This window comes from Hemitrygon akajei, unplaced genomic scaffold (genome assembly GCF_048418815.1).
Source record: "Hemitrygon akajei unplaced genomic scaffold, sHemAka1.3 Scf000138, whole genome shotgun sequence".
NCBI lineage: Eukaryota > Metazoa > Chordata > Chondrichthyes > Myliobatiformes > Dasyatidae > Hemitrygon > Hemitrygon akajei.
Genome location: NW_027332024.1, coordinates 300,512 through 327,310, shown reverse-complemented (window position 1 = coordinate 327,310; position 26,799 = coordinate 300,512). Strand labels below are relative to the sequence as shown.

Genomic DNA, 26,799 nt, shown 5'->3' with positions numbered 1-26,799 from the left:
GAGAGGTGAGACTGAGAGACTTTCACGGCAGCATTCACTGAATTCTCGATTCATCATTTCTTCGTCTTTGGGATTTTGCAATTTCGTGTGAAGCTCTCCATACCTGGGATTTTACCTGAATGAAATCATGTTTATTTTTACCCCAGCTGTTGGAAAACACGTCAGCCTTGTGTACAATTGAACACTCAGCGTGCTAGAGTGAGTATAAATGAATGACCGTGGAGATTCATCAGCTCAGAGTTTCTTCAGCGAGACTGCGGGCAGCTCGAATACAGAGTGAATCACACACGGAATGCCTGAAACTATCTACAGTATGAGAAAGATATATTACTTGATCATTGCCGTTATTGGTGTCCCTGGTAGGAACAGACGCGAACTAATCTTTGCAGTTCAATGTGCGCGGTTTTTGGACCCGTTCAGTCACCGACAGCCGTTGTGATGCCGGTGTATTAGTGAGTGTAGTGCAGTCATTGTGACAGAACTCTTGTGTTAAGTCAGAAGTTTCCTTGCAGTTTAATCAATAGACAAGGCTGAAAAGAAGAAACAAAAAAACAAATATTAACTGAAACAGATGTAGAGTGGAAGATTGCGGGGAGATGGATATATTTTGTGGACATGACCGGCAGCTTTGATTTATCAAGGTAAAACCGCTATCAAAGTAAACTCCAATTCTCCAGCGTGCTCGGCAGCATCCAGGGCCACGGCGTTTTTTTTTCCGCCCCAATAGTTCAAGATGCTTTAATTTAAAATTGAACGTAATTGTGCTGAGTTTGAAAAAATGCTACAAGGTTGAAGAGAACGCGGAAAGTGAAACCCTGGTGAGATTCACTTGTGTGTTCAATCTCGGACCATCGGGAGTTTTGAAAATTCAAATCGTGTCGCTGTGCGTTTTCGTTTACAAGGGTTTGTTTCCACGCCTTATTATCGGTGAAGAGGGGTTTCGCCAACCAGAGGTGTCTGTTAGATGCCTGACGGGGTAAAGTACATGCAATACTCTGGTCTGGAAATATAAACATCGAACCATTTGGAATAATGCTTCTGTAATTTGGAGCAGGTCAGGAAGAATGTGCTAATAGAAAATGAAAATGGGAACTTCCTGATCTGATCCGTTGTCGTAGTTTGAAGGAACCGCGTCCAAGTGTAGTTGCAGAATTTAAAATCAGCGAGCCCAGCTGGGCCGGCGAGGGCAGGTGACAAACGGGAGTCGAAAAGGAGATGGATGCCTGCGAACAGAGGAAGTAAATGTGCTACGAACTTTGAACATTGTAAATGGACAACCTCAGAGGCAGCGGGGCGTAGCGACATGCGAAGAGTGCCAGGATATGAAGGAAGTGCCGAGGTATCCAAACTTTACACATCGGTCGTAAAGCTCCCTTGGCGATCAGTTGACAGTGCCTCATTCCCAAATCCTGCTCCTCTTGCAGTACCGAGTATGTAACCTTTCTCCCTGCTTGCGCACTATTGTTGAGTCTGCGAAGCACGATTTAAACCTTTTAAACCTCCAGTATTGAGCGCCCGCCAGGTTTGATTGTTCTCTCTTTACAGCTTATCTCTGCACAGAGTCCCACAGAGCGTGAGACAGTAATTCATTGATTCCTGAATTTAGTGGCGATTGTGATCCCGTCCCGGGGAATGTGCGGCCTCTCCACCTGCACCACTCGCTACCTGGTGGCCATGGCAACGGCGGATCTACTGACCTTTGTCTTTGTGGTGATATTGTGGCCGCTCAGTTATTACTACTTCCCTGGGACTTCCCTGGACATCACCCCCGTATGCAGTGTGATTGCTGCCCTGACAGATACAGCCACAGACTCCTCTGTCTGGTCAGCTGTCACCTTTCCCTTTGATCGGTTTGTCGTCATCTGTTGCCAGAGGTGGAGAGTAAAGTATTGCACCGGGAAAACTGCGTCTGTGGTTCTGATAACAACCAGTGTTCTGGTCTGTTTGAATCATTTGCCCTACTTCTCATATTGCAACCTGTGAAAGTGATTGACAATATACCTGGAGACTGCGTTCCAAAGACGGGATACTATACGGATCCCGGGTGGGTGGGATATGACTGTCTTACTACTGTTCTAACGTCATTACTCCCGTTCGTGTTAATACTACTCCTCAACAACCTGACGGTCAGACACATTTTGGTGACTAGTTGCGTCCAAAAGGGTTGAAAGGTCAGAGCAAGGTGGAGAACCATCTGGACACTGCAGAATGGATGGTCATCAAAGAACATGACAGCGGAGAGAATAAAACTGATTTAGAGCCCGAGAGAGGCACAACACAGGCAAACACACATTCACACCTTCAGCCCGCGACATCCACCTCCTATCTCACCCTACCTTTTCTGTTTATTTGCCCAGCATATTCCAGTTCTGTCACCGTCACAACCCTGTCGGTAATGATAAAGCGGGAGAGCATCCAAGGGTATTCAAAACCTAATCAGCAAAATTGCATCTCATTTGTTACTTCAGTCTTTTGCGTCAGGATGAAATGAAAAAGAATGTCACCAGTCTAAGGAGCTTACAGTAAACCTCGCACTTGTCCTTGGTATCAGATAAAGCTGTTGTGGAGAAATGATTAACACTACAGAACTCCTGGATTTGGTTCATAATTGTGCAAATTTCCATGGAACACCCAAATTCCTACTCCAGGGAGAAATGTCACCTTCCTTCCTGATTTTGATGAATGATGCTTGCCACTTGATGGCGACTGTGTAAGCAATCAAATGGCATATTCTGCTTTAGAGCCTGAGAAAGGAACAACACTTCGTCTTGAATTTGTTACTCTTTCAAAGTGCATGTTTGTTATTTTTGTGTCAACCGCCTGGTCCTCTATTGACACAAGGAACCACTGAGCTTCTGAGAAGAGATCTCCAGTTTTGAGCCTGTCCTCAGACGTTTCACGTTGACACCTCGTCTGCTCAGATGGTGGATCTCACCCGTGGACGGTTATGTTCATCCATTGGTTAACTCAATCCTCTTTTGCAGAGTTTCCCAACCTACTTTAGCCCCAGTGCCGCGAGTCGAGAACAGTCCAGTACCCCAATCGCTAATTTATGCATCTGCAACAACGTCTGCTAGGGAAGTAAGGTCGGACGAGATCGCCAAGTGTCAGACGCTTTGTGATGACGAATGCTCAAGGCCTGCAGTGCAATGTTTCTTCCTGTGTCCCAGCGCCACGACCTTTTTTGGAAGTGCCTGCTCTACTAATGGTCGGTCAGATCTGATGCCTTAAGTTAGAGGCGGCTTATCGCCCCACCAAGATTCTTTAATGTCCCCCTGGCCAGTGTTATTTGCTCCTAAAGCCATCTTAGGACATGTAACCACCCCAGAGGGTATAACTGTTCTATTGTGATCATTTCTTCATCTTTCTGGTCTGAGCTTTCATTTCAGTTCAGAACAGTACATGCTCGCAGCGTGTTGAATCCTGTTTTCATTGATGAAAATACAACCTCAGAAGAGTTACAGTGAGTAGGACAGAGGGAATGGGACTCCCTCAACACTGTGTGTGCAGCTCCCTCAACATCTTGCTTGCTCCTCTCCATAGTGCACTCACTTTATCTTCCACTCCCTTTCTCCCTACCCTTCACCGTCCTCTCAATTCTCAGCACACCTTCCTCTCTGCATCTCTCCTCCGTTTATCTCTCACTCTCCCCTCTTATCCTAATACATCCTCTCCCACTTCCTCACCTCCCTCTCCTACTCCAGTCACCCCAACTTCCGCTGACTCTCACCTCTCTTCTCCCCTTTCTGTCTACAAACCACACACCCACCCCGACACTGAATCTCAGCCCGTGCTCACTGCAGGATAGCAACCCGTCCCTTTCAATATGCGACAGTGACATCGACAAGATAAGTAGCCTTGGTGACATCGGAACATACTGGCGTTTGGAGTTGGATGAAGCAGAGGAGGGAGAGAAAGTGACAGAGAGATAGAGGAAGAGGGAGAAAGAGAGAAGGGGAAGTGGGAGAGGGAGAGTTAGAGAGAGGGAGAGGGAGGGATGGAGGGAGGAGAGAACAGGCTGAGTGCTGGTTGTGAAAAAGGGAGAGAGAATCGAGAGACTAGGAGTGTTAGTGAGCAAGACTGAGGAGAGCTGGCAGGGAAGTGTTAGAGCTGAGAAACAGAGGGGAGAGAGATGGTGGCAACAACCAGTGAGGGGAGAGAATGGCGGGAAGAGTGAGATGGATGTGGGTAAGAAATAAACGGGGAGCGAGCGAGGGGGCAGAGAGAGGCACGGGAGAGAATGACGGGGAGAGATTGGAGCGAATATGGGAGGGAAGAGAGATGAGGAGTTAAACTGGGATAGAAACCAGGGATTGAGCCGGGGGAGATATACGAGGGAACGGGACTGGCCCTTTGATATCTCTGTTGATCAGTGAGAGAGAAACTGACAGGGATCGAAAAGGGCCACTCATTTTAAATGGAGACATATGGAAATTTCTAAAATTCTAAATCTTCCATGTAAATTCCTTTAGGATCAGTGAAGTGTCTATCTAGCTGAGTGTAGGCAGCTGACTGGGTACATTTGAGGTGGAGATAGAGGGGGATGGGCACAGAAGCAGATATCAGTCATGGCCATGTTGAATAAACATATCATAAGACTTCCTCCTCATCTTTCTTATGAATTGATTTCCCTGTAGTCTGAGGGTGTACCCCTGGTCCTGGGCTACGCATTATGGGAAACATCCTCTCTATCTTGGCTTTACAGTATTCAGGAAACCCGCCCATAATTCTAAACTCCAGCGGGAACAGCAAAGAGACATCATATACCATGAGCTGTGGTCTTGTTAAGCAGCTTCAGCTGCAGCACCTTGTTCAAAACAATCTGAAAATCCAAACAAACACCACCCACCACCTTTCTTATTTCACCAAAGAATTCCGAGAGATCTGTCTGGGAAGATTTCTCCTGAGGAAAACCATGCCGTTTTGGCCGTATAGGGGAGGATTTAAAAGGACTGCCATGGAACAGAATCATTGGCAGGGTCCAGCTGGCTAGAGTTGACTCTCTACTGTACACTTGGTGTGTTATAAATTCACTTAAATACCAAAGACAGAGTTTAAAATAAACTGATTTATTTGTCGCAGATCCAGAATATTAAACTCCAGTCCCATAAAAGGTGAATGTGCAGCAGAAGAAACTCCACCCATTCCCAGTGACCAGGGTTCAGAACTGGGTGTGGTGAGCAGCAGCAATAATTGCAGAGTTCAGCACCGACAGTCACTCTCGAAATTGCATTCAGCAACGGTGATGGACAAATATCCAGCATGCAGCTCATTGAAACTTTCTCCCCAGTGTGAACCCGGTAGTGTGTCACAAGTGTAACGTGCTGCAAGGTTTCACTGCTAATGTAATGGCCTCTCTGCAATGTTTCACTGCTGAGGTAATGGTTTCTCAGTAGCAGCATTGTTTAGGTTAAGCTTGGAGATAACAGGGTTATGGAGTGCGGGGCTATCCAACGAGAGAAACGTTCTTCCTTGTGAGTCTGGAAGAGAGAATTTGTGGTCTTTCGCTAGGGAGAGATGAGAAGACATGAATGGAGAGAGCGGGCCATTCTTCTTTGTTTACTTACCTAATCCTGTAGTCAAAGTAAGGATTATAAAGCTCAATCGTTTAATCGCATATTGTGTACTGTTTGTAATTTCAGGGAACTGATTTGTAGCAGGGGACACATCACACAGCATCCACCCAAACGAGGTTTCTCTAGTTCGGCCGGGCTGGGGGCTATCACCCCCTACATTAAGCTGCTAGCCGAAGCGAGAGTTACATAAGCCTCGATGACTGAGTAAATCGCTTCCCACAATAACAGCAGGTGAACGGCCTCTCCAGTTTGAAGTCAATGATGCACAGTTGGGTGATTTGGCTGAGAGAAACTCTTCCCAATGGCTGAGCAGGTGATCGGCCTCTACCCAGTGTGAACTCGCTGATGTACCTTCAGTTGGGATGAGCAACTGAATCCCTTCCCACAGTCCGAGCAGGTGAACGGCCTCTCGCCAGTGTGAACTCGCTGATGTACCTTCAGTATAGATGACCGAGTGAATCCCTTCCCACAGTCTGAGCAGGTGAACGGCCTCTCGCCAGTGTGAACTCGCTGATGTACCTTCAGTATAGATGACCTAGTGAATCCCTTCCCACAGTCTAAGCAGGTGAATGGCCTCTCGCCAGTGTGAAATCGCTGATGTACCCTCAGTTGGGATGAGCAAGGGAATCCCTTCCCACAGTCCGAGCAGGTGAACGGCCTCTCACCAGTGTGAACTCGCTGATGTACTCTCAGTTGGAATGAGCAAGGGAATCCCTTCCCACAGTCTGAGCAGGTGAACGGCCTCTCCCCAGTGTGAGCTCGCTGATGTACCTTCAGTTCAGATGACTGAGTGAATCCCTTCCCACAGTCTGAGCAGGTGAATGGCCTCTCACCAGTGTGAACTCGCTGATGTACCCTCAGTTGGGATGAGCAAGTGAACCCCTTCCCACAGTCTGAGCAGGTGAATGGCCTCTCCCCAGTGTGAACTTGCTGATGTACCCTCAGTTGGAATGAGCAAGGGAATCCCTTCCCACAGTCTGAGCAGGTGAATGGCCTCTCACCAGTGTGAACTCGCTGGTGAGCCATCAGGTAAGACGACCGAATGAATCCCTTCCCACAGTCTGAGCAGGTGAACGGCCGCTCGCCAGTGTGAACTCGCTGGTGAGCCATCAGGTAAGACGACCGAATGAATCCCTTCCCACAGTCTGAACAGGTGAATGGCCTCTCGCCAGTATGAACTTGCTGATGTGTCTTCAGGTTAGATGAGCAAATGAATCCCTTCCCACAGTCCGAGCAGGTGAAAGGCCGCTCCCCGGTGTGAACTCGCTGGTGTTTCATTAGGGAGGATGACTGAGTGAATCCTGTCCCACAGTATGAGCAGGTGAATGGCCTCTCTCCAGTGTGAACTCTCTGATGTACCTTCAGTTGAGATGACCGAGTGAATCCCTTCCCACAGTCTGAGCAGGAGAACGGCCTCTCCCCCGTGTGAACTAGCTGGTGTACCATTAGGTCAGATGACTGAGTGAATCCCTTTCCACAGTCTGAGCAGGTGAACGGCCTCTCTCCAGTGTGAACTCGCTGATGTACCTTCAGGTTAGATGAGGAAATGAATCCCCTCCCACAGTCTAAGCAGGTGAATGGCCTCTCCCCAGTGTGAGCTCGCTGATGTATCTTCAGTTGAGATGACCGAGTGAATCCCTTCCCACAGTCTGAGCAGGTGAACGGCCTCTCCCCAGTGTGAACTCGCTGGTGTACCTTCAGTTGAGATGACCGAGTGAATCCCTTCCCACAGTCTGAGCAGGTGAATGGCCTCTCCCCAGTGTGAACTCGCTGGTGTGCCATTAGGTCAGATGAGCAAGTGAATCCCCTCCCACAGTCTGAGCAGGTGAACGGCCTCTCTCCAGTATGAACTCGCTGATGTATTTTCAGTTTAGATGAGCTAGTGAATCCCATCCCACAGACTGAGCAGGTGAACGGCCGCTCACCAGTGTGAACTCGCTGATGTACCTTCAGTTGGGATGAGCAAGTGAATCCCTTCCCACAGTCTGAGCAGGTGAACGGCCTCTCCCCAGTGTGAACTCGCTGGTGTACCTTCAGATGGGATGACTGAGTGAATCCCTTCCCACAGTACGAGCAGGTGAATGGCCTCTCCCCAGTGTGAACTCGCTGATGTACCTTCAGTTGGGATGACCGAGTGAATCCCTTCCCACAGTCCGAGCAGGTGAACGGCCTCTCCCCAGTGTGAACTCGCTGGTGAGCCATTAGGTCAGATGACTGAATGAATCCTTCCCCACAAATTCAGCAGATGACCAGCCTCTACCCAGTGTGAACTGACTGGTGTGTCCACAGGTGGGAAGACCAACTGGAACCCTTCTCACACACAGAACAGGTGAATGGCCTTGTCCCAGTGTGAACTCGCTGATGTACCTTCAGTTGAGATGATCAACTGAATCCATTCCCACTGTCTGAGCAGGTGATTGGGTTCCCCCATGTAAAATGACGGGCGTGCCAGTCGGTCAGATGATCAAGTGAATCCCTCCCCACAGTCTGAACAGGAAGGAAGATGAAGTGAATCCCTTGCTCCACTTCGTAAATATCTGGTCAGAGACAGCAAAACTGACGTGATCTGTTTGAGATTCCCGTAGACAAATTCCTCATCATTTTTAACCTGTAAAAAGATTTACAAAATCCATCAATGGATGTAGGACAACATTTCAGATGAGATCACTTGAGTTGTCAAGGTGTGATATGGCTTCACACTGTTACAGTGAAGTTCAACCCAAGTTAGAGAGAGAAGTCATCTTCTAACTGGGCACAATGCTAGTATCTGGAATGACCATCAAACTCTCTGATGCTCCTCCTGTCTCTATGAGAATGGGGCATTTCTGCCATCTCCAATCTGTGACCTGGCTCAGTTTGACTCTCTCCATTGGTATTATTCCCTGTTTCCTCTGAGCTGCATCAGTGCCTGGCCCCACAGTAACTGAACCACTCTCACGCAAATAACCAGTACTGCATTCCATGCACCCCACTCTCTGTGTAAAAAAACTAACACCTGACATCCCCTCGATATCTATTTCCAAGCACCTGAAAACTATGCTCCTCGTGTTAGCCACTTTAGACCTGGGGGATAAATTCATCCATTTCAAGATCCAACTCCTTAAGTGCAGGGTTACAAGCTGCAGCTGGATGCACATCTTGTAGGTGAGGGCATCAAGGACACTGGCGGTCTCCCCACCTTCCCACCAATGTCCCCTCTAACTTGTAATGACCAGTGGGCACATAAATCATGTACTGTACATTTTTTTCCAAGTGACATGTGCAGAGTGAATTTTATATAGAGGTATTCATTTTAACAGCTAGCAAATCACTGTCGATAACAACTTTGATCTCCTCTGGGTTTGATCAAGTTCATCTGCTCTCTCACACAAACTATATAGCAGGCCTGTAATGGGTAATGAAGGATTTTCTCACCAAAGCTCTTGCATATTGTCCATAAGTGGTTTGTTTGCTAAATTACGCTTTAAAAAGTCAGAGTTCCAAATATCACTCCACTTCTTCCCACTTCTAAATTCTCCAGCAACTTTTGCATCACCACAATATACACAGGGAACACCAGTTTCTATAATGGACATAAATATTTCCCGTGAACCCGCCTGAGGAATTTAGGATATATAAAAAAAAACCATTTTGAACCTATGTAATCTCTGGCTAAAAGAATATTTGGGACTGAATAGGAATTTTTGAACTGAAGTAAACTCTGTGTTCAGCGGTTTGCTAGACAGGCTCATTACCAGTTCTCTGTGGCTTGCAGAGAGACTCACTGAGAGCTGATAACATTATGCATTTTACCCTTGTTAGCTGATAACATTATACATTGTACCCTCGTTAGCTGATAACATTATGCACTGTACCCTCATTTGAGTGAAGGGAGGAGGACTCGCTGATAAGGACCGGAATGAACATGTCTGTAATTAAGTCAGAGCCTTGCAAAGGGAATAACTGATAAGGACTGGATAGTACATCCAACTGTAATTAGAACCTTCATTTAGCGAACTCTCTTATCTACGTAATTTAGTTTTACACCAACAGATTGGGTGGGCATACCAGTTCTAATAACATCTTGCAATAGTAATGTCTGGGGCTTACTATGTATAAATGTCTGGGTTCATGTATAAATACATGGCTGTAACCTGACAGAGTCAGTCCACTTGTCAGATGGTGGATGGTGGCAGTCCCTTTGACAACTGGGTCTCAAACTCCTACAGGAGAATGCGCAATAAACTATGGTGATGATAAGAAGCTGGTCTCTCGTGTTTTATTCAGATTCAACTTTAACATTTGGCGTAATGAACAGGATCCCAATATAGGGAGTGCCAAGCAGACGGGCTGAGTAAGTGGCTGGACCACTCTGGGGACTGCGGAGACTGACCGGGCACCCAATAGGTATTTTACATTATGTCGCTCGCCGTTAGTTCCTTTCGAGGTACGGTCCCTCGTCCAAGGCTGATCACATACCTTGACGGGATTGGGAAGGAATCTGTTGGGGGTCTCGTATAAGGGAGGCAAAATTTTACTAAGTGGGCAGGAGGCGGTTCCAGGTAAATTTCACTAAGTGGACAGGAGGCAGGAGGTGCCAGCCGGGTAAATATATCTGATTGTTAATTGAGCGGGAGGCTTTGTGCTGGGTATATTATTTGGTGCACATGGGTCAATTGCAGTCGATTGATATGAGTGGGCCAGGTGCAGCCCTACACAATGTGTGAGAGTTTTCCAGACAAGGAAAAAGATTTGCGCATGTTGAGTACAGCGCTGAATAAGAAATTGGGGAACAAAATGTGGCCACTGGGGAGGAACCAGGGATATTACCTCATGAGAACAAGCAGTAAATTTGATATGGGAAAAAATTGTGGAAAGAAGTGGAAATTGTTGAAAAGGGATTGGAAGGAAAAGGCAGATGGAAAGTGGAACGGTACATTATTAGCAACTTGGAGCAATAATGCATGTGACAAAGGGAGAGAGGTATGTACTGCAGGAAGAACACCAAAGGTTGGGAGACGCTAAAAGTGGAGCGTGAATGGGTGGATAGTTGCAGCAAGCAAGAGCAGGGAAAACAACGTAAGCAAACCAAGGCTGGCCTAGATAGGAGAGCAGGGCAGGAACATCAGTCTGAAGTTCGAACTGATAGGGAAACAAGGGATCCCGAACCCATGTCTGGCATACTGACCCTGTTTGAGGACAGTGACCGTGATGAGGAGTGGGCACCCACCGTAGCACCTCCCACCCAACTTACCAGGAGCCAAGTGCACCCAGTGCTCCCAAATCCCAGTCCTCCCAGTACTCAGATACACTGTCCGCTCAGGTAAAACAGTGGCGGCAGGGAAGGGGAGGTCCGTAAACCCTGAGATTCATTAAGAGAATACCGAGACAGGAAGGGAAGGATCCAATAGAACCCCGGAGTTAATGGCTCCACAAAGACATTGGCTCAATGGAAGAAGCGAGAGAGTGGTAGTGGAGGATTGCTACTCTGAGTGGAGGCCTGTGACTAGTGGTGTGCCACAGGGATCAGTGCTGGGTCCATTGTTATTTGTCATCTATATCAATGATCTGGATGATAATGTGGCAAATTGGATCAGCAAATTTGCCGATGATACAAAGATTGGAGGTGTAGTGGACAGTGAGGAAGGTTTTCAAAGCTTGCAGAGGGATTTGGACCAGTCGGAGGAACAGACTGATAAATGGCAGATGGAGTTTAATGCGGACAAGTGTGAGGTATTGCACCGGAAGGTCAAACCAAGGTAGAACATACAAGGTAAATGGTAGGACACTGAGGAGTGCGGTAGAACAGAGGGCTCTGGGAGTACAGATACATCATTCCCTAAAAGTGGCGTCACAAGTAGATAGGGTTGTAAAGAGAGCTTTTGGTACATTAGCATTTATAAATCAAAGTACTGAGTGTCAGAGTTGGAATGTAATGGTGAGGTTGTACAAGACATTGGTGAGATCGAATTTGGAGTACTGTGTGCAGTTTTGGTCACCTAATTACAGGAAGGATATTAATAAGGTTGAAAGAGTGTAGAGAAGGTTTACAAGGATATTACCGGGACTTGAGAAACTGAGTTACAGAGAAAGGTTGAATAGGTTAGGACTTTATTCCCTGGAGTGTAGAAGAATGAGGGGAGATTTGATAGGGGTGTATAAAATTATGATAGGTATAGACAGAGTGAAAGCTATCAGGCTTTTTCCACTGAGGCCAGAAGACAAAAAAAAACTAGAGGTCATGGGTTAAGGGTGAAAGGGGAAAAGTTTAAAGGGAACATGGGGGGGCTTCTTCAGGCAGAGAGTGGTGGGAGTGTGGAATGAGCTGCCAGATGAAGTGGTGAAAGTGGACTCACTTTTGACATTTAAGAAAAACTTGGACAGGTATATGGATGAGAGGGGTTTGGAGGGATATGGCCCAGGTGCAGGTCAGTGGGACTAGGCAGAAAAATGGTTCGGCACAGCCAAGAAGGGCCAAAAGGCCTGTTTCTGTGCTGTAATGTTCTATGGTTCTGAAGGCAATTGCCCACCCGAATGCTGCCCAGTCCACCAGCAGCAGGAGGACGGACAGTCCTCAGTGATTCCTGTGTATGCACCCTGGAAGCCTCAAGAAATGATAATGATCACGAATCAGCTCTCTGATAGAAAAGAAAAACCAGCACAGTTTGCTCAGTATGTCCGCAGTACTATACAAATGTTTAATGTGACCCTGCAAGATTTATTCGGTCTCTTCTGCATGATTCTCTCAGCTGCTGAGGGGTGGAAATGGAAGGCAGAATTGAGATACCAAACCTATCAGGATTTACAGGCGGGAATCCATAATGAGAATGAACAGACAGACCAGATTATTCAAGCCTTGGAAAGGGCTCTCCAGCAACCTGTAAACATCACTGAAGTTCGTGAATGCAGACCTAAGCCTGGGGAATCGGGACCAGACTATCGGGAGCAGTTTGTGGCCTGCTACGGCACTGGGAATCGACCCCCCCCCCACCCCCAGTTTAAAGCCTTACCGCTCCAATACTTACCAACTAAGTTATCCAACATGATTAAAACAAATAATATGGATTGGCCTGACAATGACCGAAATCGAATGCGACAAGCTTTGACATATTACTGGGACCCGACTTTCGAATCCCGATCAAACCCAAAGGGAACTAACATTAAAGGTGAATATGTTCAGCAGCAAAGAAAGACGCGAGCGGGTTATATCTGGGGATCAGAAATGGGAACAAAAACCTACCAAGGGACAGGTGGGGACAGCAACCTGTTTAGAAATTGACAATCAAGGATTATTCCTACCGTGAGTACCACCCCTCAGGAAGAGCCCAATGTAATATTGCAAGTTGCTGGAATTCCTGTTCCATTTATGATTGATATGGGGGCAACCATAACCACTGTCGATCAGGAAATAGTATCGGAAAAGGGAAAACAGCTATCAGACGCGACAATCACTCTGTTTGGGTTTGAATGAACGGAATGTACGTATTCACGTACCCAGCCACTGCAGGTGGAATTCTAGGGGACCCAGTGTGAGGTTTCATTTACAGTCACCACCAGTCGGGGTGTAATCTAGCAGGGAGAGACTTGCTCTGTCCGTTGGAAGTCGAGATTCTCTGCGTGGACAAGGGTATCACCCTGGGACTAGTGAACAACCGACATCTTCCTCAGTTACTGACCCCCCCCCCCCCAATGGTGGGCACTTAATCTGACTCCACTGCGTTTGAACCCCTTCTGCCAGCGGCCGACCCTCATGTGACTCTGTGCTATGACGCTCCGGGGTGCTCAACTGAGGAAAGCAAGTATTATGTCCCCCTCGAGGGACAGAAGTTCCCAGTCACAGTGATTGGAGAACTTAAAGGAAAAGAGGGCAGTGCATTTCTGGCCAAAGTTCCAGATTTCCTTTGACGACAGACAGGACTGGTTGTTCCCCATACTACCTTCAGGGTTTGCCCCGGGTTCAAACCAAAGACCCTGGGGTTCTTTGCCTACACACTGATGAAACAAGCCTCTAGCAACGAGGGAGACTGGCAAAACTTGGGCGCAGGACAACTCCAATACTGGAAGGACTTTGAGTTGAAGATGGCACATCTGGTAAGGCAACCTTTTAATATTGACCAAGATGTTGTACCCCATCTCTGGGCAATTTCAGGCCACGAGATCGGCCACACCGACTGCCCCAGTCCGGATCACTGCGGAAGAAGGACAGACTCTCCCATCCATTCCGCAATACCCCCTCAAGCCCAACGCAACTCCATATAAGGATGGAGGCTCTTTTGTGGATCCAGCAGGGAAACAATATTCTGGTGATGTGATAGTGACGGACAGTGAAGTAATTGAGCAGGCCTCTTTTGAAGCAGCTGTCTCTACCCAGAAGGCTGAGCCGTTTGCTCTGACTCCTGCCTGTATCCTAGCAACAGATAAAAGTGCGAACAATTACACGGACTCCCGTTATGCATTTGGAGTTGTACATGACTACCGGGCTCTCTGGGAACAGGGGGATTCCTGACTTGCTCTGGCCACCCCATTAGTAATGCCACCTTTGTAATCAACTTACTCACCGCTCAACAGCTACCTCGAGTTTTGGCTATTATTAAATGTGCGGCCCACACCCGCATGGCCAACCAGGTCACTAAACTCAATGCTTCAGCAGATTAGACAGCGAAAAGTGCTGCACAATCCTCGATAGTTGTAGTCTCCTCGGGTTCCCATCAAGCAATCCTCCATGACTCAAGCAGAACGAGTTTGCCAGACATGTGGGAGGTACGTACTTTTCAGGGGGACGCCTCTGAGGAGGAGTGCAAGCTGTAGTTCCAGGTGGGGTGCCAGAAAGACCCCGACCGAGGTTTCTGGATCACCCCAGTGGGACAGGTTTGTGTTCCTACACAGTTTTTACCTATATTGGTCAATTATGCACACACCTGGAAAAGGAGGGAATGGTTGTTAACCTGTACCCTGCACACCGGGTACGACTCCCTTGACCATTTTCGTGTCTACAAGTTGATGTTACTGAATTGCCTAGAGTACATTGCTATAGATACTGCTTAATTATTATACATGTGTTTAGCAGATAGATTGAAGTTATTCCAACTACCAATAAGAATGCTATGACTGTTATGAAGTTATTATTATGGGAAATAATTCCCTGGTACAGCCTGCTGGAGATGCTGAGCTCTGACAATGGCCCACACATTGTGGTGACAGTGAACAAAGAGGTATGTAACAAACTAGCTATCAGGCAACAATTCCACTGCGTACACCACCCATGGGCCGCTGGCATAGTGGAAAGAGTCAATGGCACTTTGAAGAGTAAATTGGCCAAACTAACAGCGGAGACTGGACTCACTTGGTTGAAGGTCGTATTGCTAGCCTATTCTACATGAGGGTTACCCCACATGGGAAAACAGTGTTGTCACCAGCTGAAATCATTCATGGACGGCCCATGAGGACACCCTGGGGACCAAGACCTTGTGTACCATTGCTCTCACAATGTCTACCAGCAAAATTGGATATGCATCCCCTCAGGGAAGAGACCAACATTTTCCAAGCATTACATTCACAGGTTCGACAGGCTTACAAGGAAGAGGACTACTCCACAGAGAGGAGTGACTAGCCTACCATAGAACCTGGGAATTTTGTCCTGATCAAGAACTGAGATTGAGGGAAAGTTGGACCTCGGTGGAGAGGACCATATCAGGTGTTAATGACCACTCCCACGGCTGTGAAACTGAAGGGGCAATCTCGGTGGATAGATCGATTAGGTGCCAAACGTGCTTAACATGTTACCCAATTTCCCTCGGGATCAATAAAGTATGTCTGTCTGAGTAGAAGAACTGTCTCGAACTAAAGGAAAATATGTTGGTTGATAGTGGTGTTCGGGTTTATGTCTTTGAGAGGACTCACCCCAGCATCCGGGGGCCCCCACATTAACACCTTTCTGTCTCTCTGTCACACCGATGCCAAACAGGTAGAACTAGGGGCCTGCTGGGTTTGTGCTGAAATTCCGCAGCATAGTAAAACTATGATTCCAATGTCAGTAATCCCGCTCAACCAGAGTGAGGAACTCTCAGCCTGGGCTTACACAAATAACACCCGGGGAAGTGAGATGAGGAACTGTGGTCCAGTCAGAGAAGACTGTGGCTGTCAGTGTTTTGAGGGATGGTATCTCAGGCCCCCACCAAACAGAACTTCCTATACTGGGAAACATGCATCCTGACCATACTTGCAGGTGCCCAGCAGCGGAGAGGAACAACTGAGACTGAGCGATTTTGGATGATCACTTTTCTCTCCTATGGAGTAGCCAGGAATCCACCAAAGATAATCAATTTAGCTACAGCACTTGAGGAGCTGGACACAATACTGCAGGGGCCCTGACAGAAACACAGGCCCAAGTAACAGAAATATCCACTGAAATGATTGCAATCCGGCAAACAGTCCTACAGAATCGTATGGCCTTAGAGTTTATCCTAGCTGTGAAAGGGGGAACCTGTGTTATTATTGACACAGAATGCTGCACCTATATCCCTGGTGAGTCTACTAACATTACATGCCTCTCCGAGCACACTGCCAGGGAGATTGACAGCATCAAGAAAGTAGGGCAGGATTTACACTGGTTCACCGAGGGGATGAAATGGTGGTCTTTGAAGGCCTGCTCGGTAATATGTGGGGCATGGTATTGCATTATGGCCTAATAGTTGGACATATCATTGTTATAATTACTGTTGTATGCTGTTTTTACCCACAGATATGCCGTAATGTTATCCATGATCAAAAGGAGGGAATGATAAAGTATGAAAAAGGGTTAACACTTTGTTAAACAATAGCAGCCGATTTTTCTGAAAGAAACTGCTGATGATCAACAGATGTGCTAAGCCATCTGAGCCATATCTCTTCTTGAGGTAAGCTAGCTAGGCTTTCTGGATGTTTATCTCCTTGTGCACTCATGGGTAGAGATAGGACAGCTTCAGTCTGTTCTGTGTGTGGAAGCCATTATGACTATTTTGTAATTTATCTTTAATATAGTAAATAACTTTGGCTCCAGCCTGCCTTGTGTGGTGGGTATCTGGACAGATATATCTGTGGTGTAAGGGGAATTGTTAGTCAGTTAGTGGATTGAGCGGTAACAGTCATAGACTGTTCCTGTTTGAGCGACTAACTGAGTAAGGCCCAGATGCTTGGAGTAAAGAGTTTGTATTTATACGGTCTCTGAGTGACTTTTTCCAGAATCGACTTCCACAGAATGGGAGTGGCTTTAAAGGACTGGGCTGCTGTAAGCACATTACCAGAACTGGAATGATTGCAACTGGGTCTGACAGAGGCATAACTGGTTCCTCTGGGCACATTCAGTCTCACTCCAACAATTTCCTACCTTCCTTTTACAGGTATGTAATGTCTAAAGGACCAGTGTTTCAGTAAATGAGACTCACCAAACTTTCTCCTGAATGAATCACTGGAATCTCTGAGTCAGATGGGTTCTCTCCAGTTGATGCTCTCAATCCTCGGGCAGGTTCACTTGTTGATGTTCCACTGTCTTCAGTCGTGGTTTGCTTCCATTTGGGGTTTTTCTTCCAATAAATCTCTCACCGCAGGTCCAACTTTAACATGAAAGATAATGAAGCACATTAACAATAAAAAGGAGAACCAAACATTTCTGCTAAATGTTACCAAGAACAAAACTCACTGAAACTCAAACGTTGAAGGCAGATATAATGATCTCAGTGAACAATCTTTTATTGCCCCTCACACGTCACAAAACGATATGGGATAAGAAGGAGCCATCATTCAGTCATGGTAAGACATAAGACACAGGAACTGAATTAGGTGATTCGATCCATCTGGTCTGCCCCACCACTCAACCATGGCTGATTTTTATTCCAACACCATATTCCTGCCTTCCTCCAGTAACCCTGAAGCTACTTAGCAATCATCAATATATTAATCTCTGTCATAAACATACCCAAATGGCAGCCTCAACCAACCTCTGTGACAGCAAATTCCACAGATCAGACATAATTTGCCCAAAAATTTTTCTCATCTCAGTTTTAAAGGGAAGCATCTTTATTCTGAGACAGTGCTGTCAAATCACAGATTCTCCGTCTAATGGAAACATCCTTTCCATGTCCACTGTATCCAGGCTTTTCAGCATTCAGTAGGTTTACTTAACCATACATCCCCCCCACCACCCCCACCGTCCTTCTGAACTCCATTGAGTACAGGTCCAGAACCATCAAATGCTCCTCAGACATAAAGTCAATCATTCCTGAGATTATTCTTGTAAATCTTGTTAGCAACAACTGTACTGAACACAAACTGGTACCAGGATAATTTACAGAGAAAAGTTGTGCTTTCTTTACTGCTCTACTATCACAAAATGAGCCATTTCCATTTCCAGGTTTAAACAGGTCCACTTCAGGAAATATAAACCATTCTGGGGTGAATGTAATAAAAAGAAACTGGAATTACCAGAAACACTCAGCAAGTAAGGAACAGCTGTGGGGAGAGGAACAAACTTTACAATTCAGGTTAATAACATTTTGTCAGAATGACTTCTGATGATAGATGTAATAAAATTCTTAAACGGGTTAATAAACCATCTTTCTGTGCTCGTCATTCTCTTCTACAATTTAAAGTGGTTCATAGAGCTTACATTTCTAAACAGAAGCTCTCCAGTTTTTACCTGAATGTTTCTCCACTTTGTAATAAATGCAACTCTGCTGATGCCTCTTTAATTCATATGTTTTGGTTTTGCTCTACAATTGAAAAGTTTTGGCGGGAAGTATTTCATACCTTCTCTCAACTTTTTAGGGTCCAATTTGACCCAAATCCCCTTACCTCCTTGTTTGGTATTATTGCAAATGAAGATATAACTTTAAATACTCCTAACCTACAGGTTTTAGTTTTTACCTCTCTTTTAGCAAGAAGAGCAATCTTGCTTAAATGGAAGGAGTCTACCCCTCCTACACATCTTCAATGGCTACGTGATATTATGTCGTATTTAAATTTAGAAAAGATCCGCTGCTCAGTCTTAAATTCGAAACAATCTTTTTATGGCATTTGAGGACCTTTCCTAAATTACTTTTCCAATTTATAAAGTTTAACAGTGCACAGACTTTTATGTATATTTTTATTTTCTCTTCTTAAGTGAATATGTTTTTTTTTCTAATTATCCATTGTCATCCATCAGCTTTTTTCTTTGGTAGTTGGTAGGGGGTTAACTTTTTTAATATATATAAAAAAATATTTTATGATGTATGACCTATCTTTAAATTTTTTGATTACAGAGTGGTATACCATTGTCTGATGCTATAACATTTTAATCAATTTTATTACAATATATGAATGTACACAAGTTATGTTGAGATGTATCTATGTGTTGCACTCTGTAAATCTTTTTTTTCTTCTGAATAAAAATATTGCAAAAAGAAAAGAATGACTTCAACATTTTCAGTTTTTAGTGCAGATTTCCAGCAACTTGAGATTCTGCTTGATTTCTGCCGGGTGACAGACAGGTGACAGTGGGGGGGGGGGGGGGGGGGGGTGATTTCCAAACACAGTTTCAACACCAAACTCAAGGGTCTATTTCTACTGTTGTAAACACGGTACAGCCCATTTACTCACAGCCTGTCCCTGTGAAGCTGGAATCGGAACTCATCCTCTCCTCAGATTAGCACTCATTGCTTCCAAAGGAACTCCAGAAACAAGCATCTGATCCCAGACCAGAAATACTCGCTCAACACCTCATAAGCCCAAGTTGCTCAATCCCTGGGTCCATTTTACCTGGATCAAGAACTGTGATATCCCAGGACCCAACCTCAATGAGTCACACAGGCAAAGGTTGGGCACCCCTGGTCAAAATTTCTGTTACTGTGAATAGTTAAGTGAGTAAAAGATGAACTGATCTCCAAAAGTCATAAAGATAAAGATGAAACATTCTTTTCAACATTTTAAGCAAGATTAGTGTATTATTTTTGTTTTGTACAATTTTAGAGTGAAAAGAAATAAAGGAACACCATGCAAAAGTTTGGGCACCCCAAGAGATTTGAGCTCTCAGATAACTTTTACCAAGGTCTCAGACCTTAATTAGCTTGTTAGGGCTATGGCTTATTAATAATCTTTGTTAGAAAAAGCCAGGTGATGCAAATTTCGAAACTTTATAAATACCCTGACTCCTCAAACCTTGTCACAACAATCATCAGCCATGGGCTCCTCTAAGCAGCTGCCCAGCACTCTGAAAATTAAAATAAATGATGGCCACAAAGCAGGAGAAGGCTATAAGAAGATTGCAAAGCGTTTTCGGGTAGCCGTTTCCTCAGTTCGTAATGTAATTAAGAAATGGCAGTTAACGGGAAAGGTGGAGGTCAAGTTGAGGTCTGGAAGACCGAGAAACTTTTCCCAGGGAATTGCTCATAGGATTGCTAGAAAGGCAAATCAAAACCCCCGTTTGACTGCAAAAGACCTTCAGGAAAATTTAGCGGACTCCGAAGTGGTGGTGAACTGTTCTACTGTGCAGCGACACCTGCACAAATATGACCTTCATGGAAGAGTCATCGGAAGAAAACCTTTCCTGCATCCTCACCACAAAATTCAGCATCAGAAGTTTGCAAAGGAACATCTAAACAAGCCTGATTCATTTTGGAAACAAGTCCTGTGGACTGAGGAAGTTAAAATAGAACTTTTTGGCCGCAAGGAGCAAAGGTATGTTTGGTGAAAAAAGGGTGCAGAATTTCACGAAAAGAACACATCTCCAACTGTTAAGAACAGGAATGGATCAATCATGCTTTGGGCTTGTGTTGCAGCCAGTGGCACGGGAAACATTTCACTGGTAGAGGGAAGAATGAATTCAATTAAATACCGCAAATTCTGGAAATAAACATCACACCATTTGTAAAAAAAAAGCTAAAGATGAAAACAGAATGGTTTCAACAACAGGATAATGATCCTAAACACACCTCAAAATTCGCAATGGACTACCTCAAGAGGCACAAGCTGAAGGTTTTGCTATGGCCCTCACATTCCCCCAACCTAAACATCATCGAAAATCTGTGGATAGACCTCAAAAGAGCAGTGCATGCAAGACAGCCCAAGAATCTCACAGAACTAGAAGCCTTTTGCAAGGAAGAATGGGCAACAATCCCCAAACAAGAATTGAAAGGCTCTCAGCTGGCTACAGAAAGCGTTTACAAGTTGTGATACTTACCAAAGGGGTTGTTACTAAGCACTGACCATGCAGGGTGCCCAAACTTTTGCTTCAGACCCTTTTCCTTTTTTGTTATTTTGAAACTGTAAGAGATGGAAAAGAAAAAGTAATCTAGCTTAAAAAATTAAAGAATGGGTCATCTTTAACTTTCTGCCTTTTGGAAATCAGGTCATCTTTTACTCGCTTAGCTATTCACAGTAACAGAAATTTTGACCAGAGGTCCCAAACTTTTGCATGTCACTATAAGTGATTTTCTTGCTAAATGATACTTTAAAAAGGCAGTTTTCCAAATATCACTCCCCACTTGCAAATTATCCAGCAACTTTTGCATCGCCACAATAAACACAGGTAACACCAGTTTCTGTATTGTACATAAATATTTCCCCTGAACCCCCCCCCCCCCCCTCCAGGTGGCTGACAGTGGTGAACTCGGTGATGGGAATGCCAAAGAATATGAAGGGAAGGGCAGTAGTCTGTCTCGTTGGAGTCTGGCACATTTGTGATGTGAAAGCTATTTGTTGCCCAGGGCAAAGATTTTTGGTATCAGTATATACCCAGACAGAATGGGTCAAAGCATGTCCTCACCGGTAGAAAACGCCAGAACAAGAGCAGGCAGAACAAGCAACACACACAAAATGCTGGAGGAACTCAGCAGGCCAGGCAGCATCGATAGAAAAGACTACTAAAGCTGAGTTCCTCCGGCATTTTGCGTGTGCTGTTTGGATTGCCGGCAGCTGCGGTTGGAAACAGAACAAAGGTGATTGTCTCAACTGCTGAGAAAAAGATTTTGTTCCCTTTCTACGAGTTCCTGATCCCTGCATTTAGTTTTCTGGAGCTCAGCTCTGTCTGTGAGATCTATTTGCTCCCATTCCCTGATTAGCCGGAAGCTCCCCGGGGCCCGTGTACTGATCGTGGGGCTGAGAGAGAGGAAAAAGACCTGGCCTGTGCCGAGTTTGTGGGTCATGGTGTTCGGTGTTCACAGCAATTGTCACTCAATTAAAACCCACCCAGCACCCGCTCTTACCTCCTACGGTCCTCCCGACATTTTGTGTACTACGCGCATGCGGAGTTATCCAAGACAGCGGCAAGCTTGACGCCTGCGCATTTGATCAGTGCTTCAAGCGACAGCGAAATTTTAATCGCAGGGCTTTATGGGTAATCACGGTGCCATTAAAAGTTTCTGCAAACACCGGTTTCATGCTCATACCTCAGTTTGTTTTGTGTGTAGAAAAATCAACAGCTTTTTTTTTTTTAACTCAGAAAGCGGCTCCCATAAGCGATACACTCAATATCAACAGGCATTTCGTTTATTTAATGCCAAAGTACAATCCTCTTACAAATGCAGATATGAAACACAAGAGATTCTGCAGTTGCTGGAAAACAGCGACGCACACGCACACAATGCTGAAGGAGCTCTGCAGTTCAGGCAGCAACTAAGCAGAGGAGTACACAGTCTAGACATGCTGAACGGGCTCAGCCTAAATGCTGTCCATTTATTCCTCTCCACATTTGCTGCCTGATCTGCTGATTACCTGCAATGTTTTGTAGACATTAACCATTTTGTTTTTCAATTAACCAGTTTCCAAATGTTTCTCATCTTTCATTCATACCCACACCCTGCTGGTCTGGTTCCTCTTCCTCCTCCTCCTTGTAACCTCCAGACCCCATCTCTTTCCGGAGACCTAGAGCCCTGATTAGTGCTGGCAACTCTTTGGATCCTGACTTTGCTCCACCGAAGATTCACTCGCTAGTCTGCTGTCAGGCTTTAGAGGCGCATTGCAACAACCCAGCTATCTGAGGCACAGTCCTTTGAAATTCGTGAAAATGACCCAAAATTTGAAAAAAAGTAGGGAAGAGTTTAACCACCTTAGTCCAGAGCACTGGGGAAGGTCAAATACTCAGCGAGCTCATCGTGTTACTAAGCCTGGGGAAAATCATTTAGGAAATTCATGCAGGTGTACAAGACGATGAGAGGCATTGATCGTATGAATATTCAGAGGCTTTTTCCCCAGGGCTGCGATGGCTAACACGAGGGGGCATAGCTTAAGGTGCTTGGAAGTAGTTCAACGGAGATGTCAGAGGTATATTTTTATACACAGAGAGTGGTGGGTGTGTGGAATGCACTGCCAGCGACGGTGGTAGAGACGGGTACAATAGGGTCTTTTAAGAGAATCGTAGGTATATGGAGCTTAGGAAAATAGAGGACTATGTGGTAGGGTACTTCTAGGTAGTTACTAGAGTAGGTTACATGGTCGGAACAATGTATAATGAACGGTAATTTGCTGCAGATTTCTATGATTCTACGAAATTCACAGGAAATCTCTTCTCCCACCGAGTGGTGACAAATTGCAACAAAGAGAGTGAGAGGTAAACGGCAGAGATAAATTTTAAAATACTGATATGGAACAGAACCATGGGCAGGGACCAGATGGGCCGAGTGGCCTGTCTAGTGTATATTGTGAGTGTGGTAGAGACACAGGATTTAATACAGAACTGATTTATCTTTCACGGATCCACAGTATTAAACATCAGTCTAGTTCAAGGCTAACATCAGCAGAACAGACTCCTCCAATGCTCAGTGACCAGGGTTCAGGCCTGGGTGCGATGAGCAGCCACAAGAACTGCAGAATCTGACAATAACAGTCCCTCATGAACCTGCAGCTGCCTTCAGTCACCGTGATGGTTAAACATTTAACACGGAGCTGATTTGAACTTCCTCCCTGATGTGAAGTTGCTGGTGTTGCCGCAGCTGGGATGATCGAGTGAAACTCTTTGCTCACTCCGGACAGAAATGTGGCCTCCACTTATTGTAAACTCAGCGGAGCATCACAGGGTGGGTTAACTGAATGAGTCACTTCACACACACGGAGCAGGTGAACGGCCGCTTCCCAGTGCGAAGCTGCTGGTGTAACTGCGATGGCCGATTGAATCCCTTCCAAAATGAGAACCAGAGTATGAAGTCACACTGCTGTCAACGTCATGGCAATGACAGATCACAGGCATGGACACGTGATCGGGCTCTCCTGGCAGCGAGTGGGGCGCTGTCTTCTCCAGCATCTCGGCCTCCATATTCAAGGATCAGTCGCATTCCAACGCTGGTGAACTGACAGATACAGCGGAGATATCGTTCTGTTGTGTTTGTGATTCCCACACACAGATCTTCAGACATTTCTACACTATTAAAAGTTTACAGACCACGTCAGTGGGCGAAGGACAACATTTCAACTCAGATAATTTTTGTCTCCATGGTGCCTTCAGAAAAAAGCACTGTCACAGCTCAAAACAATTTGGAGGAACAAGATTTCATCTTCTAACTGACTACAGTTCCGGCATGAGGGTCAATATCAAACTCTGCTTCCCTCTCTGTATCAAAATGGATCATTCCTCCCCTTCATCAGTCTGTGACTTGGCTCAGTTTGTCTATCTCCTTCACATTCTGAGCATGCGCCACACACTCACTAAGACCACATTTTATATACACGGATGCGACTAGAGACTTTCTGATTATTATGTCCCTCCTGGCATCTGTCGGAGGTAAACTCAGAGTCAGCAATGGTATTGACCCTCAGGAGTAGGTGATTAGGCTTTTTCGTTGGAGATCGATAAACTGCCGGTAGTGTGTGTCTGGATGAGTGGGTCGTTTTCAGACTGGAAGGAGGTAGCGTTTGGAGTTCCCCAGAGATCAGTCCCTGACCACAGTTGTTCACAGTTTAATGGTCTGGCAGATGCAGCGAGATGTGAGATGTCCCAGTCTGCTGGTGACACAGAAAGACTGGAGTTGGGGTAGGGGAGGCTATTTACATGCAATTTCGTCGCTTTGCAATCAGTACATAGTGCACTGTGTACAGTCACCGTGGGCTATGAGGATTTTGAGAATGAAGCGCCATTCTCCAATTTAGAATCGCAAGCCGTGGAACAAGCCTACCGTTTGTACACTTAAGTTGTATTTATGGCATTGTGATAACCAGATACTATAGCTCTCCACGACCTCTCTATTCAGTCCTTTCAATATCCGACTTAATCCGTAAATTTGGCCAGAGGGCCATTGAGATATAACGTAAACAGAAACGTTGCCAACTCAGATCCCTGTGGACCTCTGGGGTAATAATCTCAGGATTGCTGCCTGTGCCCCTGCTAGCGATGAAAAAATATCATGATCAGGCGTATTAATGTGTGGCTGAGAGACTTGTGTAGGGGGCAGGGCTTCAGATTCATGGATCACTGGGGCCTCTTCCGGGGGAGGTACGACCAGTACGAAAAGGACAGGTTACACCTGAACCCAAAGGTTGTATGGAATGACACTTGGGAGGAGCATATCTCTGCAGAAGAGAAACTGTTAGAAAGGCTGACCAAGGCAAATCTCACTGTAAACCTTGCTAAAAGTGAATTTGGCCACACTACTGTCATGTATCCTGGCTATGTGGTATGCCAGGGCCAACTGGCACCTGTGTAGGCCGAGGTTCAGGATATTGCTGAGGCTCCCATTCCGACGGGCAAGAAAGCATTACAGACGGCTTTTTTCGGAAATTGTTGGGTATTACCGTAAGTTTTGTAAGAACTTTGGAGACATCGCTCTCCCCTAACGAAACTCCCAGGGAAGAGTGAAAGATTTGTGTGGACTGACTTTTGCAAAGAGGCATTTGACCGCCTGAAAACCATTCTGTGTTACTACCCTGTGCTCCAAGCACCTGATTTCAATAAACCATTTTGAATCGCGGTAGAAGCTAGTGATAAAGCTGAGGGGGCAATATTTCTGCAGAAGTATGACGATGCAATTGTACATCCAGTGTCTTATTTCTCAAAGAAATTTAATATGCATCAGGAAAATTACACTACTGTTGAAAGAGAGATGATAGCACTCATTTTAGCGTTGTAACATTCCGACGTCTGCATATGTCCTGCGCAGAGACCACTTGTGGTTTACACAGACCATAATCCATTCGTGTTTCTGAGTAAAATGAAGGATAAGAACAGAATGTTGCTCAACTAAGTTCTGATCTTGCAAGAGTATGACATGGAAATAAAACACGTGAAAGGTACTGACAATGTTATAGCAGCCTGTTTGTCTAGATGTTAAGTTTAAGTTTGAAATGCTTTGCTATGTTACCTGATAATTACACATGTATTGGTTTAGTGCGCCGCCCTATAAAATGCTTTGGTTTAATTTGAATGCATGGGGAAACTGCTTCATCGTCTCTGTTGTGGACGAACTTAACGTGGTCATTCCTTATCGTGACTCCACATGAGAGCACAGTTCTGCAGTAGGGATTGCTTTACGGAGGGAGTTTACCGAGGTCAGTCTCGGGACACGATGCCACTGGTTTTGAACTGTGGGTTGACAGCTCTATCTCAGACTCACCCTACTCCGATAACACACACTGAGTTGGATAATTTGGACAACACAAAAGATGCAGCTCCGTGTAACCGCGGAAATGCGATGGTGATCAAACTGGGACTCTTAACGGTGCAGTTGACTTCCCTCGTTTGTAAAAGTGTTTCAGGTTCATTTGGAGAACTGTGAGTTGTTTCAGATACCGTTGTCCCAGTAGGCAAAGTTGGTGGCGGGTTCAGATGCTGTCTGGATCAACTCATGTCTGTGATAGTCAGTCGATGTCCTAGTTAATTAATGAACTTCAGTTTGCACAAGATGATGCAACACTTGCCGTTGGTGTACTTAACGTCACGAGTTGTTTTTTCTTCCTCTGCATTGCAACAGCCTGTGTCATCTCTCTGAAAACACAGGCTGCGGACAACCAGTACAGCAAGTCAGCCTGAGGTAAGCCGTACCACCTGGCGACTCAGCGGTGGAACAATAGTCACTGGATGATAGAGACAAGGGATCATACCGTACATATCGTTCTCTCTCTCTCTCTCTCTCTCTCTCTCTCTCTCTCTCTCTCTCTCTCTCTCTCTCTCTCTCTCTCTCTCTCTCTCTCTCTCTCTCTCTCTCTCTCTCTCTCTCTCTCTCTCTCTTCCACCCCCCCCCCCCCACTCACACAATTTTCTATCTCTGTTCCGGCTCCTTTCTCTCCCACGGCCTCCAGTTTCCGT

General features: G+C 45.6%; 1 protein-coding gene across 1 annotated transcript; it reads right to left on the bottom strand.

Moving 5' to 3' along the window:
• Positions 1-5,129: 5,129 nt before the first annotated feature.
• On the bottom strand, positions 5,130-21,789 carry LOC140723811 (uncharacterized). The gene is made up of 4 exons (XM_073038347.1): positions 21,773-21,789; positions 20,749-20,831; positions 16,979-17,146; positions 5,130-8,184 (listed from the first exon to the last, which is right to left on the bottom strand). Exon 4 carries the CDS (start codon positions 7,776-7,778, stop codon positions 5,901-5,903), a length of 1,878 nt encoding a protein of 625 aa, XP_072894448.1. The 5' UTR covers positions 7,779-8,184; positions 16,979-17,146; positions 20,749-20,831; positions 21,773-21,789; the 3' UTR covers positions 5,130-5,900.
• Between the last annotated feature and the right edge of the window lie 5,010 nt (positions 21,790-26,799).

Coding starts and splice junctions, on each gene's coding strand:
- LOC140723811 (XM_073038347.1), bottom strand. CDS start 7,778: ATGGCTCACCAGCGAGTTCACACTGGGGAGAGGCCGTTCACCTGCTCG.